Source organism: Muscardinus avellanarius, assembly GCF_963383645.1.
Source record: "Muscardinus avellanarius genome assembly, chromosome: 5".
Lineage (NCBI taxonomy): Eukaryota > Metazoa > Chordata > Mammalia > Rodentia > Gliridae > Muscardinus > Muscardinus avellanarius.
This window is the reverse complement of record NC_137790.1, coordinates 78,844,180-78,860,441: the sequence shown is the minus strand read 5'-3', so window position 1 is coordinate 78,860,441 and position 16,262 is coordinate 78,844,180. Positions and strand designations below refer to the sequence as shown.

Below are 16,262 nucleotides of genomic sequence, written 5' to 3'. Positions count from 1 at the left end.
TTGTGACTTATGATACTCTGACCAAATCAGTATTTAGACCCAAACTCTGGGCAAAAGAAAGATCACTGGGGAGAATAAACTTCTACAGAATAGCCAGAATTCCTAGAATATGCCTGACACATGGTAAGTACCTGATAAAACACTTAAGAAATTAGAAGTCGTCCCAAAGAGTGTAAGGAAAAACCTACCATGTTATAGTAACATAAGCAAACATAGAAAGAAGTCAATGTAGAATAAAAGAAATTATATAATGGGTAAAAGTGTACTTTTAACTCAGTCACCTAAAACAACATATTTTTTATATATATACATACACATACACACACACACACACACACACACACACACACACACACCTATTTTATATATTCAATAAAAATTAAAATATCCAACTTCATGCAAATTATTGGGCATGACATACAAACATACATAATATATCACTGAAAAAACCATGTAAAGGATTTTCAACCTTACCTACTTATATTCTGCACTTTATGCCATGTCAATTTTGACTCCAATTTTCTGTGTGCAAGAGCAATCACCCGGAAGCCCTGTTTAGTATAATCTTCTAAAACTTCCTCAAAATCAACAGGAACTTTGAAAAAAAAAAAAACAAAACAAAACACAAATTTGACCTTTAAAATTGCTAATGTAAGCTTACAGAAATACCAAAGTTTTATCCAAAGCCTAATTATTACCTTACCTGTTTCAGGTTTACAAAGATTGGCAATTACTTCAGGGGCTCCTTTCATGTAGGCATCCATTTTCTTATCCCCTAGAACCCTTGCAACCACACTCATACGTTGCAAAGCAGAAGAAAATGGGAACTGGCGAACAATTCCTATCTCATAAATAGCCTATGTAATTTCAAAAGATAATTTCAAAAGATGCAAAAAGCATTTATTATTCCTTAAGTAAAAACAAATGTGCTATGGTAACAAGTAAATATTCTTCACTTACTGGAAGTTCAAACAGCTCCTACAAACAAAATAAAGAGAGTACAGAGTAAGTCTATTAACATATTCAAGATTAAAACAACTTATTTGCAAAACATTTGGAAAATAGTGGGGAACTTTTATTATTTTGAAGCCAGGATTCAAGATTCCTTTTTTTTTTTTTTTACTATTAAAGAGATGTTCTTAAACATTTTCAAATAGCCTAGTATTCTAAAAATATTAATATATTAAACACTAAAATAAACTAGGAGAGCATTAAAAACTGCACTTAAGTGGAGGCTGAGACAGGAAGATCATAGGTTCAAAGACAGCCTCAGTAACATGGTAAAGGCTGTCAGCAACTTAGTAAGACCTTCTTTCTAAATAAAAAAAATAGGGCTAGGTATAGCCCAAACGTAGAAGGTCCTAAGTTCCTCCCCCTATAAGTATCACACACCCTGAGGCACACCTGTAATCCTAGTACTTGGGACACTAAGAGAGAAGGATCACATGTTTATGATCAACAACTCTGCGAGAACCTGTTTCAAAATAAAAAAGGGCTAGGGCTGTAGCTCAAAAAGGGAACACCCCTGGGTTCAAACCTGAGTACTAAAAACAAAAAAGCAATGGGGTATGGGTGTGTAGCTCAGTGATATAATGTCCCTGGGTTCAATTCCCAGTACCAAAAACATAGAAAGCCTATCTTATTAAAGTCTTATTATATTCTTTTTATGCAATTCTAAGAATATACATGCAATTTAAAAGGATGAACTGTCATGTATTTAAGACATAAGACTATTCAGTAAACAGGAAAAATATCGATTGCACTAAGGATTAAATCTGAACATTTTATAAAGAATACCTCTAACACATATAGTTTCAGATAGTTAAAATATCCCTATTCGCATAAGAGCTAAAGGCCCTTTGAGATTCTCTTCTGACATTTGAAAATGAGAATTAAAGGTAAATAAGCACTGTCAACATTATCCAGCATTAAGTGATTTCCCACCATTTCCTCGTTTTCTGCAGGTGTAGATTCAGGAAGCAGTTGTTTGGGAGGACGAACCACAGTGGGCATAATTCGATTATGAAGTGCGGTTTCTTCTTCAGTTGCTTCTTCCAGAACCTAAAAGGAATATATTCACTTTATTATCTCATAAAATTTAATTCATTGATTGCATTTTTTTCTGTGTGTGTGGTACTGGAGATTGAACCCAGGGACAGTCGATCTCTGAGCTTTAGCCCTAGCACTATTATTTTTTAATTTTCAATAGGGTGGCATTAAGTTGAAGAGGGCATCACTAAGTTGTTGAGGCTGGCCACAAACCTGTATTCCTCCTATCTCAGACTCTAGCCTAAGTACTAGGATTACAGGTGTTCACCACCACACTTGGCTCACTGGTTCTATTTTCAAATAGAACATTCATTCAGTGATTTAAAGAAAATTTGCTGCCCAAGAAACAAATGAGCACTATTAGATCCCTAACATAAGTTAACACACACACACACACACACACACACACACACACACACACACACACACACACACACACCTGGATACCTAGCAATCCACAGGAAAAGAGATATAGAAGACAAAAAAAAAAAAAAAAAAAAAAAACCATCTCATTCCATTCAAGGTAGGGATCTGTGAAACACAGATGGTTCTTACAGTTAGTTCCAAAATTTTTAGTCCATCATTCATGCTCCTTTTTGATAACAGGAGAAAATTCAAAAGTATATGAAAAGCCGGGCATGGTGGCAAATACTTCTAACTTCAGTATTTGAGAAGCTGAGATAGGAGGATCACTGGTTCCCTATTTAGTGAGGCCCTCCCCAATTTAGTGAGAACCTGTTTCAAAATAAAGAATGAAAAATAGGGCTAGGGGTAGAGCTTGGAGATTGACTCCCCCTAGGTTCAATCTCCAGCATGGCAAAAATAAAGTATATGGAATTCAGCTATGTTAGTAGAACCAGTAGGCTTGAAAATAAGTTGAGGTAGGAAGATGTGAGTTTAGAGTTTCAGCATAAACTTCTATTTAAGCCACTACTACCTTAAATCTCCTAAAATTTACTTTAAAAAAATTGTTCTGGTGAAAAAAATTCAAACGAGATAAAGGGTATAGCTGGGTGGTAGAGTACATGCCTACAAGGCTCTGAGACTATGCCCTAGTACAAAATAAATAAAATTCAAACAAAACCCTATATTACACACTCATATGAGAGAAACAAACTAATTTAATTCTATGAGTAATAAATCAATTAAAAATTATGGCAGGAAATCCATGATTAATCAATTTTATACAATTCTACAACATATCTTCTCTCTCCTACATACATTTTAACATTTCTGAAATTAGGAAGCATCTTATATAACATGAATACAAGTAACAGTCATGTCTGATTATAAGAAAACATTCCATTGAGATCTAAGATCTTTAAGATCAAGCTATCCAACTTAAAAAAAAAACACCAAACACTGAACCTAAACACCAAACATTAATCTACTAATAAGCTATTCCACTGGGGGGGAAAAACACATTAGAAACAATCAAAAGATAAATCAGCCTATTTTGCTTTTGTCTCTGTAAATGAAGTGAGGCTTCCTTTCAGGAATTAAATTTCAAGATTACTTATTATTAGATTTCAAAAGATGTCAGGTATTTATAATGCCTCTCCCTTTTAAAATGTTAACAATAGCAAACAGATAGCAAAGCAGGTACTGGAACAGATTTCAAATACAGAGACAAAGGGCAAACTGAAACATATTGATTAATAATAAAGGGAAAAGTGGCCCAGAAAAATCACAAGAGTTTATCACGAAAGGTAGGGAATGACTTTTTATCAGACAGAATAGCTGTGCTAAACAAAATGAAAAATCAGGACTCTTTTCTAGAGATAAGAACTTATCTCAGGAGAGGAGGGGCTACTTTGAGGGTTATTAGCATTTCAAAGCAAAAACCTATACTTGAGCAAATGTAGTAAGAGAGCGTGAGTAAATCACAAGTATTACTCTACAACTGTTCCTCTGAAACTGATAAAAGCCTGTTGATGGGACCCTACCCTCAACACAGCAAGCCCCCAAGTCAGATTTCCCAAGTGGGAAGACACTCCTCGGAAAAATAGACTAACATATATATTTGGGCAAGAATAATAATCTCACTGAAGCTAATCAAAATTATCAAATCAGATAAATACACACATAAATAGGAAAGGACTAACCAGTTGTATAATGAAAACCAAAAGCACAAGAGAGGGAGAAAAGGAAAAACATACAGACACACATCCAAAACTGTCCTGAGAAAAAATAAATGATTGAAAATCCAGAGCTTAAACCAGAGAACATAAGTACTCACAAAATTACCAAAGGCAAAAATCAAAATTGTAAATAAATAAAAATATTATGCTTGCATATGTAAAGATGAGTAGAAGGAACATTAAAGACACATAGTTACTTTATATTTTCTTTTGTCAGTGTCAAAAAATTATGTTACTTAAGGTCACCCTACTGACTTCTAGCCTACTGCTTCAAGTTGCAGGTACCTGTTTTTTTTTGTTTGTTTGTTTTTTGTTTGGTACTGGGGATAGAACTTAGGGACATTGTATCTCCGAGCTACACCACTAGCCCTAATTTTTAGTCTTTTTTTATTTTTGAAAGAGGTTCTCACTGAGTTGCAAGGGCCTTGCTAAGTAACTGAGACTGTCTGCAAACCGCAATCCTCCAGTCTCAGCCACTCAAATGCTGGGATTACAAGCAAGGGCCACCATGCCCAGCCAGATACCTGGTTTATTTTATAAAGCAGAGTGCATAGCTAGTCAGCTTCTATTAAAGATAGGCAAATTAGTTACTTTAACAGAAACAAATACTTTTAATTATAAATACTTCTCCAGTGATGCATCCTCAGTTTTCATAGTTAACTCTTTTATGGTTACAAAATAGCCATCAAACAAGCTAGCAGTGCCGGACAAGGTTGTGCACACTTGTAATCCCAGTACTTAGGAGGCTGAGACAGGCGATCCAGGTTTGCCGCCAGCCCAGCTACTTAGTGAGACACTGTTTCAAAATAAAGAATAAAAAATAGGACTGGGAGTATAGCTCAGAGGTAGAATGCCTCTGGGTTCAATCTCCAGGTCCCCCCCATCCCCGCACCCAAAAAAAGAAAAAGAAAAAAAAAAAAGCTAGCAGATATAATCCTTCAGTGAGTTAATTTTTACTATATTTTCCCCTAAAGTTATATTTTTACCTTAAAATACGAACTTACCCATCCAATGGCTTCAAACATTTTCAAATCAAGTGGATCACCAGAAAGTACTCCTTCAATTTTTGTAAGTGAATGACAAGTAGCCATACAGGCAACAAACTGAGATTTAACCAACATCTCATTGCAAACATTTTCTTCTGGTAAAAGAAACCTAATTAGAAAACACACCAAATTGGATTCATAAATCCCTAGCCTCAAGAGTATATTCTAATAGGCATTTACATCACTGATAATAATTTTAAGCCAGGTTAAGGTAGCACATGCTTGTACCCCAGCTACCAGAAGGCTAAGACCAGAGGATCTCAGGTTCAAGGCCAGTCTTAGCAACTTAGTAAGGCTGTAAGCAATTTAGTGAGACCCTGTTTTAAAATAAAAATTAGCCAGGCAAGATGGAGTTCACTTGTAATCACAGTACTTGAGACCGAGATAGAAGAATCATAGGTTCAAAGCCAGTCTTAGCAACTTAATGAGACCCTGTTTCAAAATAAAGAATAAAAAAAACAAAGCTGGGGGTATAGCTTGAAGTTAGAATGTCCCTGGGTTCAATTCCCAGTACCAAAAACCAAAATAAGGCTGAGTGTATATGTCAGAAGTAGAATGCCCTGCATTCGATCCCTACAACCAGAGAGAGAGGAAGGAAGAAAGGGAGGGAGGGAGGGAGAAAATCCTGATTTTTTTTTTTTGGGGGGGGGGATGGAAACCAGGGACATTCTACCTCCGAGTGACACCTCCAGCCCTATTTTTTATTCTTTATTTTGAAACAGGGTCTCACTAAGTTGCAGAGGGCCTCACTAAGTAGCTGAGGCTGGCTTTAAACTGTGATCCTCTTGTCTCAGCCTCCCAAATTCTGGGATTACAAGTGTGCGTCACCACGCCTGGCTAAAAATCCTGATTATATATGCAACAAGGAGCTAGCAGTAAGAGGGTTTGTCTCATTCAGGAAAGCATGTCCTTTTGAGGAGCTAAACACCCTTGGAAAAGGGGTAGACTAGAAAAATTTTACTCATGGATAGGTGTGCCTCTTCCTCTAAAGTTCAAGAAAAGAGCTAAGATCTGCACAACGTTTACCATTTACCAGCCACTGTACTAAGAACAGTAGTGGTGCATGCTTGTAATCCCAGTAATTTGGGAGGCTGAGACAGGAGGATTGCAGGTTTCAGACCAGCTTCAGGACAATAAGATGTTCAAAAACCTAGCAAAACACTGTTTCAAAATATAAAAGAAAAAAGGCTGGGGGTGTAACTCAGGGGTAGATTGCCCTGACCTCATCTCCAACACTACACACAAAAAAGATTAGGAGAGCCAGGTGTGCTGTAACACGCTTGTAATCCCAGTTCTTGGGAGACTGAGACAGGATTGCAAGTTCCCAATTGGCCGGCCTCAGCTACTTAATGAGACCCTGTTATAAAATAAAAAAATCAAAATTAGGGCTGAGGGTATAGCTCAGATGCAGAATGCCCCTGTTCAATCCCAAGTACAGCAAAAAAGATTAGGATGCATAAATTCTGAGAGAGAGATGGGGTAGAGAAGGATGGGTGAGAAAATCTGTCCATTATTTGGGGTGGGGGATGGTAGTAATAATGAGATATATCTGAACATATTTATATATGAATATACAATAAATATATTCAACATAATGGCATAGGAAGACCAAAAGAGCAAAAGGTGGCAAAAGATAGATTAAGCAAATATTAAGCAAAAACATTGGTGTATAGCAAATAATTTTAAACAGAATATAAAACAGCATGTGTTACTGGAGATAAATAAGCAAGAAGATTTAACTCTTGAAATTCCGTAACCAAATAAGTCTCTCAATATATATAAACCCAAATCTGTCAGATGTCTGAGGGGATACAAAAACAACAAAGTCAGATATGATGGTACACACCTGTAGTCACAGTATTTGGTAGACTGCAGGTTTGAGGCTAGCCTCAGCAATGTAGGGGGACACTGTTACAAAATAAAAAAAATATAAGTGGCTGGGGTGTAGCTCAGAAGTACAATGCTCCTGGGTTCAATCCCCAGTACCAAAAAATAAAGAAGTAAAACGTAAAAAGAAAAAGAAAAAAGAGCCAGGCGTGGTGGCACACACTTGTAATCCCTGCGCCTGAGAGGCGGAGACAGGGGGATCGCACTGGTTTGAAGCCAGCTTTGCTGGCTTAAGAGACCCTGTTTCCAAATAAAAAATATAAAATAGGTCTGGAAGTGTAACTCAGAGGTAGAAGGGTTTCCACGAACCCCAGTACCACCAAAAAAAAAGTAAAAAGATATGCCCAAGACTAGTGGAATGTATTTGCAATACATAGTATTGAAAAAGATTACTTCCCAGAAATAAAAAGGACTTCTAAAAAAAAAGACAAAAACTACCCAAAGAAAGGGGATATAAAGACAATATATAAAGATTGCCAAATGACACTCCTTTCAAAATGTGAAAAGAATCTCAACTTTGTAAGTAATGAGAATGTAAATAAATCTATAACAACATAACCATTTCATATTCATTCATCAAAAATTGTAAGCCTATAATACTAAGTTTGGCAAGGATGTAGAGCAACAGAGATCTTTATTAACTGAGGGAGAGAGTACAAATAAAGCATACCATTAAACAGATTAGGCAAAACCTACAAATAAAGCTAATGCCATGCCCGGGCTATCCAAGAGCAGTCCACACACAAGAACCTGGCTTAGCTGCTCTGTCACGGGCTTACTGTGGGTGAGGATTTCAACAGCAGCACTATTTGTTAAAGTGCAGGGGAAAGGGAGAAAAAAGTGTTGATGACTAGAAATTAAGGTTTAATTAAATAACAATGCTATTATTAAATTAGATACGAACATGCCAATACAAAACTGAAAACATTTTTAAAGGGGAAAAAGCAGCTAAAACACATGTTCAAGCTGGGTGTGGTGGCGCACACTTGTAATCCCAGCATTCCAGAGGCGGAGACTGGAAGATCATGATTAGTGAGACCCTGGTTCAAAATAAAGAATAAAAGATCAGGGAAGGGGTGTAGCTCAGAGGTTGAATGCTCCTGGGTTCCACCCCCAGACCCCCCCAAAAGTTCCACATATTACTAATGTATATTTATAGATTACATATTTAATGAAAAACAAAAAGATGCAAAAATAAAACTTCAGAATGGTATTAAAAATAGGGAAAGGAAGCCGGGCCTGGTGGCTCATGCTTGTAATACCAGCATTCAGCAGGCTGAGACCAGAGGATCGCGGTTTGCGGACAGCTTCATTTACTTAGTGAGGCCCTCCACAACTTAGTGAGACCCTGCTTCAAAATAAAGAATAAAAATGGGGCAGGGGGTGTGTCTCGGAGGTCAAATGCCCCTGGATTCCATCCCCAGACCTGGGGGGTGGGGGGGGGGAGAAAAAGAAAAAGGGAAAGGAACAGAGTGAGACTTAAGCAATTAAGTAATTTCTATAAAATTTTAGTCTTAAAAGAGATCTGAGCTGGGCGTGGTGGTGCACACTTGTAATCCCAGCACTTGGGAGGCTGAGACAGGAGGATCACATAGGTTCAAAGCCAGCCTTAGCTACTTAGTGAGCTCTCAGCAACTTAGTGAGACCCTGTTCCCAAATAAAGTATAAAATAGGTCTGGGAGTATAGATCCAGAGGTAGAAAAGTCTCTGGGTTCCACCCCCAGTACCACACACACACAAAAAAAAAAAAGAGGAGGGGGGGAGGGAGGGAGAGAGAGAGAGAGAGAGATCTGAAGAAAATACACAATGGTTATATAACTTGTTATACATCTGAAGGCTAAACATGCTAAAATATTAAAATCAATAAACTATCAAATTTAGCTACTATTTACCTGGTATTTTCTACTCGTTGAATCCCCCATAGATCTAAACCATCTTCAGTAAGAGTTCCAGTCTAAAATGGGGGGGAAAAAACCACACATACACAGCATAAGAAAAATGCCTCAAAAAAAGAAAAAACTCAAAGATATGTAAAATTAAGAACTATGCTACATATATACAACAGAATACTTAAGAGTCTGAGAGAAAGAAAGGAAAGGAACAGTACATAGAATTACATCTAGGACATTGATTGAAGTGGGAAACAGTGTAAAACAGTATTCGGGTCATGGCTCACTCATGTAGGCACAGAAAAGGCCTATCTGCGTAACTGTGTTTCTGTGCTCATATTATAAAAAGAATGCACCAATCAACCTATCTATCAATTAATAAGTAATGCCTAATACAGTGAGAGGAATTAGGATATAAGGAGCCAAAAATTATGAATCATAAGTTAAATCGTACCACAAGGAAGCAATCAGTAAAGCCCAGAATATAAATGACCTGGTTTCAACAGAATGATAGGGGTTGAGAAGCACTAAAGGTAACTGCTAAAGATTAACTGTAACCAATGCAATCCTATTAAAATTCTGACTGAAAAACACTGTAAAAATTTTGAAATAAGCAGTGAAATCTGAATAACTATAATTTAGAAAAAACTAAGAGAGTGTTAACTTTGTTAAGTCTGAAAGAGAAACTGTGGCTATGTATTTTTAAGCATCTTATCTTCAAGAGACATGTAGCTAGGTAGTTATGGGTATAATGTGTCCCATGCTACCTCCTTCAAAATGAGAGGACAGATGAGGTAAAATGTTGGTAACTATTAATGAGTAACTAAGAGCTGATTATACTTGTGTTCTCCAATTTTGTCTGTTCAAACCATTTTATTTTGTTTTATATGTATGGTACTAGGGGACTGAACTCAGGGGCGGCTGGGGTATAACTCAATAGTAGAGCATGTACTTTAGAATGAGACCCTAGGTTTAATCTCTATCACCACCTCCCTCTTAAAAAAAAAAAAAAAAGCTTTTTAAAAAGATAAGCAAAGTGAAATTTTATTTTAATTTTCTTGACACATCAAACAGTGATGAGAGTATACAACCTTTTAATTTTTTTCAAAACAAAATTTTTTCATATTTTTCTTGAATAATAAAATGCTCTACAACAAAACTGTTATACCAGTTACCTAGAAAAATTTAATGAAGCTCAGCATGTTGGCACAAGCTTGTTATCCCAGCATTTGGGAGGCTGAGACAGGAGCTCACAGTTCGCGGACAGCCTCAGCTACTTAGTGAGGCCCTCTGCAACTCAGTGAGATCCTGCTTCAAAATAAGAACTTAAAAAAAGAGCTAGCGGTGTAGTTCAGAGGTAGAATGTACCTGGGTTCCCTCCCCAGTACTGGGGGGAAGAAAAAGGTTTAATGAAAAGTGTTTTGGTTAAGGAACTTTCAGGAAAACCTAACTTCACCTCAAGATTACACACAATTTGTCATTTTCACATAAAACTGCAAACTTTCATAATTTAGAACATGTACCAAATAAAATCCCTAAGCACAAATTAAACCATACACTTATGAGTGATAAAAATCACAGTAAATAAAGAAGCCCATTCTGTTAAATTATGAAAACCTAAAAACACAAAAGTCCACAAAATTTTTTTTCTACTTACTACTACTACTACATGTTAAACTATTGTTTTTTGTTTTTTTTTGGGTGGTACTGAGGGTGGAACCCTTCTACCTCTGGGCTACACTCCCAGACCTATTTTATATATTATTTGGAAAACAGGGTCTCTTAAACCAGCAAGTCTGGCTTTGAACCTCCGCAATCTTCCTGTCTCCGCCTCCAAAACGCAGGGATTACAAGCGTGTGCCACCACACCCGGCAATATGTTAAACTTTTTAATTGTTGTTTTGAGACAGGGTCTCACTATGTTGCCCAGGCCAGCCTTGAACTTGTAGATCCACCTGCCTTAGCCTCCCACATGCTGAGACTAGAGGTACAAGACACAATGTTTAGATTATCTATTACTACTAAGGGCATAATTTTGGATATAATTATGGATAATTGTTGATACAATTCTGGTTATAAACATCTAAAGTTTTTTAAATGGAAGAAATAAATACTTAAACCAAGCCAGGCACGGTAAAACACACCTATAATCCCACAGTACTTGGGAGGCTTAGAAAGGAGGACTATAGGTTTGAGGCCAGTCTCAGTAACTTAGTTGAGACCCTTTCTCAAAATAAAAAAGCAGGAATGATGGCACATGCTTGTAATAACATTACTCGGGAGGCTGATACAGGAGGATCACAGGTTTGCAGCCAGCCTCAGCAACTTAAGAAGGCCCTCTATAACTTAATGAGCTCTTGTTTCAAAATAAAGTAGGGCTATGGGTGAGGTTCAGAGGCAGAATACCTTTGGTTCAGTACCCAGTACGAAAAAATAAAATAAAGTGGGGCTGGTGGTGCAGTTCAGAGTTGAAACATCCCTGGGTTCAATTTCCAGTATGATGGGAGAGGAAGAAGGGAAAAGGGGGAAAAGCAGGGAGGATTAAATAGATGCATATGCTAAATAAACTAGGAAGAAAATTATGGGGTCATTTTAAAAAATTGGTGCAAATTAGTTGACAAGCTATACAATAATCTTTGAAAATTTTAAGATTGAACTAACCTTGTCAAAACAAACAAGATTCAGCTGTCCACAGATGTTTATCCTTTGAGGACTGATACAGAAAATGCCAACTTTTTTCAGTCTTCTCTGAGCATACACAATACCAGCAGTCATTGCAGCAGGAAGTGCAGGTGGCACAGTAATTGTAATGATATCAAGAGACTCAATAATTATTACCCCAACATCTACCTACAATTGATAGGGAAAAAAAAAGCCAAATCCCCATTATTTACTAATTTATTTCTTTAGTAAAAATCTGTAGTAAACACTTTAATTTTATATTGAAGTGTGAATATATACATTATCTACTAATGATTTCTAAACTTTTTTTTTTTTGGCGGGTTTGGAAATGGAACCCAGGGGCATATGACCTCCAAGCTACACCCTCTTTATTTTGAAATAGGGTCTCATTAAGTTGCAGAGGAACTCACTAAGTAGTAGCTGAGGCTGTCCGTGAACCACGATCATCCGGTCTCAGCCTCCCCAATGCTGGGATTACAAGCGTGCGCCACCACGCCCAACTCGATTTCTAAACTTCTGACAGTTAAAGGAAAACCTCTCCCATTTTAGTAGCCATATATTTTTAACCTATGACAAATCTCTAAGACATTCATCCAATTCCTACAAACATACTGTGCCAGTCTCTACAGGGCATAGAAGAGAGAAATCTGACAAGGAGCTTCAGAAGTGCCCCAATTAAGTATTCACAGGAGTTAAAAAAAAAAAAAAAAAGTTTACTGCCTATGTGATTTTTTTTTCATTTTTTAAGTCACAAAGAAGGCAAGTAAAAGAGTGTCTAAACCACACCCATCCAAAAAACTTTGCTGTAATAGAAATGTTCTCTATTTGTACTTTCTAATACAATAGTTACTACTTTCATATGACTTCTTTAAAATTAAAAGAGCTTAGCCGGGTGTAGTGGTGCTAACTTGTAATCCCAGAGCTTGGGAGGCTGAGACAGGAGGATTGCACAGGCTCAAAGCCAGCCTCAGCTACTTAGTGAGACCATGTTTCCAAATGAAATATAAAAATAGGTCTGGGAGTTTAGCCCGGAGGTAGAAAATCCCCTGGGTTCCACCCCAAGTACCACACAAAAAAACAAATAAATAAAAATTAAAAAAGCTTAAAACTTTAGTTCCTCAGTCTAACAAGCTCCATTTCACTATCAATAGCCACATGTAATAAAGATCAAATTCTAAGAATATCTCATACATACCTCATTTAAAATGCTATTGATAATAGTGTAGATGAACCCAATGCCAGCAACTGCCACAAGACATAGTAGAAACAAATATGCATCTCTGTACAGTTTAAAATCAGTTGGTTTGGGATACAATATGGACCGAACAAGCTGTCCTTTGGAAGTACTAAATCCTTTCAAAAAATTCAAGAAGAAAATGACTTATAATCTGATAAGGAAAATAACAGCATCTTTTTAAAAACCCAGGAGGTATCAAACATGCTAAAACATTGCAAAAGAATAAATGTTTTCTACCTGTTCTAACGACTATGGCTTTGACGAGCTCTCCAGTATAGAAACGAGTCTGAATAACAGTTGTCCCACAAAACAATGTATGTCGTTTATGTGTTTCTGGACTATATAATTCCTCTCCTGTTCCTTTCACATCTACTGAAGGATTTGGCAAATTAGTCTTTGTCACTGGAACACTTTCTCCTATTTAAAAAATAATACGTTAACTACAGCATAGAAATCATTATCAAACACAAAAAAACTTAACATAAAAACTCTAAATATTATAGTATTTACAATTAAGAGTTCTATGTGTGGACAATATAGCTGAATCAATTAGCTTTTTTGTCTACTGAATGGCTCACCCAAAAATACCAAGTTTCGTCTCCCATAAAAATTCCAGAGAATGATTTCTGACCACTCTTGTCTATATTTAGAAATGATTGTGCTAGTTAGCCTCAAATAATTTCAAAGAAATACAAGGTAGTTACAATAGCCCCAGCACTGTTCTTATATCCCTAAAGAACTGAATAGGAAGGCACTATTATATCAACTACTCAGCAATGTGAAGACCTACTCTTAACAACAATTACCCATGCACGTGCACAAACACACACACACGCACGCACGCACGCACGCGCACACACACACACGCGCACACACACACACACACACGCGAGAAAGAAAAATATCTGAGCAAGAAAAGAACTAGTGTGGGGTTATCTCAAGCAATCACTAATTAGGAGGGTCATGGTTTGAGGAGAGCCTCAGCTACTTAGTGAAACCTGTTTCAAAATAAAGAATAAAAAATAGGGCTGAGGGTGTAGCTTGGAAGTAGAATGCCCCTGAGTTCCAGCCCCAGTACCATAAATAAATAAATAAATAAATAAATAAATAAATAAATAAATAAACAAACAAACAAACAAACAAACAAACAAAAAAATATCTACCACCAGATTATAAATTTTCAGAGAATTCACTGCAAAATTTGTCTCTCCATTTTAAGAAAAATATGAATTTGGGGGGGGCTGGTGGTATTAGGAATTAAACTCAGATATTTTACTTCTAAGCTATACTCCCACCCCTTTTTATTTTGAAGAGTCTAGCTAAGTTGTTGAGGCTGACCTAGAACTTGGAATCCTCCTGTCTCAGCCTCCTGTACTGGGATTAAAGGTATGTGTGTGCCACCATAACTGAACCCAGGGGCATTCTACCTCCCAGTTACACCCTCAGCCCAATTTCGTATACTTTAAAGTGAAACAAGGTTTCACTAAGTTGCAGAGAGCATCACTAAGTAGCTGAGACTAGCCATGAACCAGTGATCCTCCTGTCTCCATCTCCCAAGTACTGGGATTACAAGCATGAGCCACCACGCCTGTCTAGAAAAATATAAATCTCTATTCATACATTTTACACAACAAATTGGGAAGCAAATATGCTGTATTCTCTATAGAAAAAAAAACTTTTTTCTTCTTCCCTTACTATAGTAACCACACCTCCTCATGTTAAGAGTGGCCATCAACCAGGCGCTTGTAATTCTTGCACTAGGGAGGCGGGGACAGGAGGATCACACAGGTTCGGCTGGCTTAAGAAACCCTGTTTCCAAATAAAAATATAAAAAGTAGTAAAAAGTAGGTCTGGGAATGTAGCCCGGAGGTAGAAGGGCTTCCAGGAACCCCAGTTCCACCAAAAAAAAAAAGAGTGGCCATCAGCCAGATTCAGAAAGTCAAGGGTTATAAGTTTTCTCTTATATGAGGAAGCAAGAGAGAAAAACTGAAAGGAAGTTAGAGAGCAAGGAGAGAATAAGGGAGGTAATAGGGAATGAAACTGACCAAATTATGTGCATGTACAATTATGTAACCACAAATCCCATTATGTTTAATTATAATGCACTAATTTAAAAATCTTAATAAAAACCAGCCATAGGTAGGCCAGACATGTAATCAATACCAGTGCGGCGATTCAGCATAATAGCTAAGTATACTGCAAAATTCATTTACTCAAAAAGAAAAATCTTCAATATCCATCATACTATCACATTCATGAGTAAAATACACAAATGACAATTTGGAGGAAATTGTAAACAGTAACTACTCAATATTAATACCATCATAAACAAATGAGGTATTTTCTAGTTTAATTTACCTGTTAACATGCTTTCATTTACAATGCAAGTACCATTAATAAGTACTGCATCACAAGGCATGACTGTCCCATTCAGTGGAATGACCATGACATCTCCCGGCACAAGGTCTGTAGAAAATATCTCTTCTATTTCTAAATTTGAAGAAAGAAAAATCTTAAAAGAATATTCTTTAACTTGAGATAAAAAGACAGGAAACAAATACATGATCTAGCCAAAGGTCTCCTGATCAGTAACTTAATACAGTGAAATTACTACAATAATTCCACTAAGTGGAGTATTTTAGCAAATTTATTATTAGACCTACCAAGTATGGGGACATCAGCTAGTTTGTCTACTGACAGCCAAATGGTCAAAAGTGATACAAAGTCCCCCTTTGGGGTACACTTCAACACTCAAGATAACTTACAATGATCAGCTTTGATACCCTCCATCTTAGAAAATCAACCTAATGAGTTCACAAAATAGAACCTGTTCAAATAGGTAAGATTTCTATAATTTCATAAAACAGAAAAAAACACTGAAGAACTTTTTTTCCTTTGGAGGTACTAGAGATTTGTACCCAGGGGTATTCTACCTCTAAGCTATACCCCCCAACCCTACTTTTTTATTCTTTATTTTGAAACGGTCTCACAAAGTTGCAGGGGGCTTCACTAAGAAGCTGAGGCTGGCAATGAACCTGTGATCCTTCTTCTCTAAGCCTCCCAAGTACTGTGATTACAAAAGCATGCACCACCACACATGGCACACAATTCTTCTCAACACCATTTTAATAGTATTGTTCTAGTCTACAAAGCAAATATTTCCCTTTAAAAAAAAAAGGATAAATTCACCAACTTAGGATGAAACAACTTCAAAAGAATGGTACAGTAAACATACCTTCCATTTTAAAAGAACCCTTAGTTTAAATCCTTAACTTTTCCTAAAGCTATAGCACCAAGTAAAATTCTCTTTTTGAGTACCAGAAAACCATAT

General features: G+C 36.8%; 1 protein-coding gene across 3 annotated transcripts in view; it reads right to left on the bottom strand.

Moving 5' to 3' along the window:
• ATP13A3 (ATPase 13A3) overlaps nucleotides 1–16,262 on the bottom strand; it is a gene marked incomplete at both ends in the record, with an annotated part of 62,097 nt that overhangs the window by 32,359 nt on the left and 13,476 nt on the right. For all 3 annotated transcript variants that reach the window (XM_080696874.1, XM_080696873.1, XM_080696872.1), the window contains 10 exons: nucleotides 475–595; nucleotides 704–857; nucleotides 961–978; nucleotides 1,945–2,061; nucleotides 5,195–5,345; nucleotides 9,016–9,077; nucleotides 11,674–11,862; nucleotides 12,890–13,047; nucleotides 13,169–13,348; nucleotides 15,290–15,421. In XM_080696874.1, coding sequence (XP_080553000.1) covers nucleotides 475–595; nucleotides 704–857; nucleotides 961–978; nucleotides 1,945–2,061; nucleotides 5,195–5,345; nucleotides 9,016–9,077; nucleotides 11,674–11,862; nucleotides 12,890–13,047; nucleotides 13,169–13,348; nucleotides 15,290–15,421 — 1,282 coding nt within the window. The remainder of the gene's footprint in view (nucleotides 1–474; nucleotides 596–703; nucleotides 858–960; nucleotides 979–1,944; nucleotides 2,062–5,194; nucleotides 5,346–9,015; nucleotides 9,078–11,673; nucleotides 11,863–12,889; nucleotides 13,048–13,168; nucleotides 13,349–15,289; nucleotides 15,422–16,262) is intronic.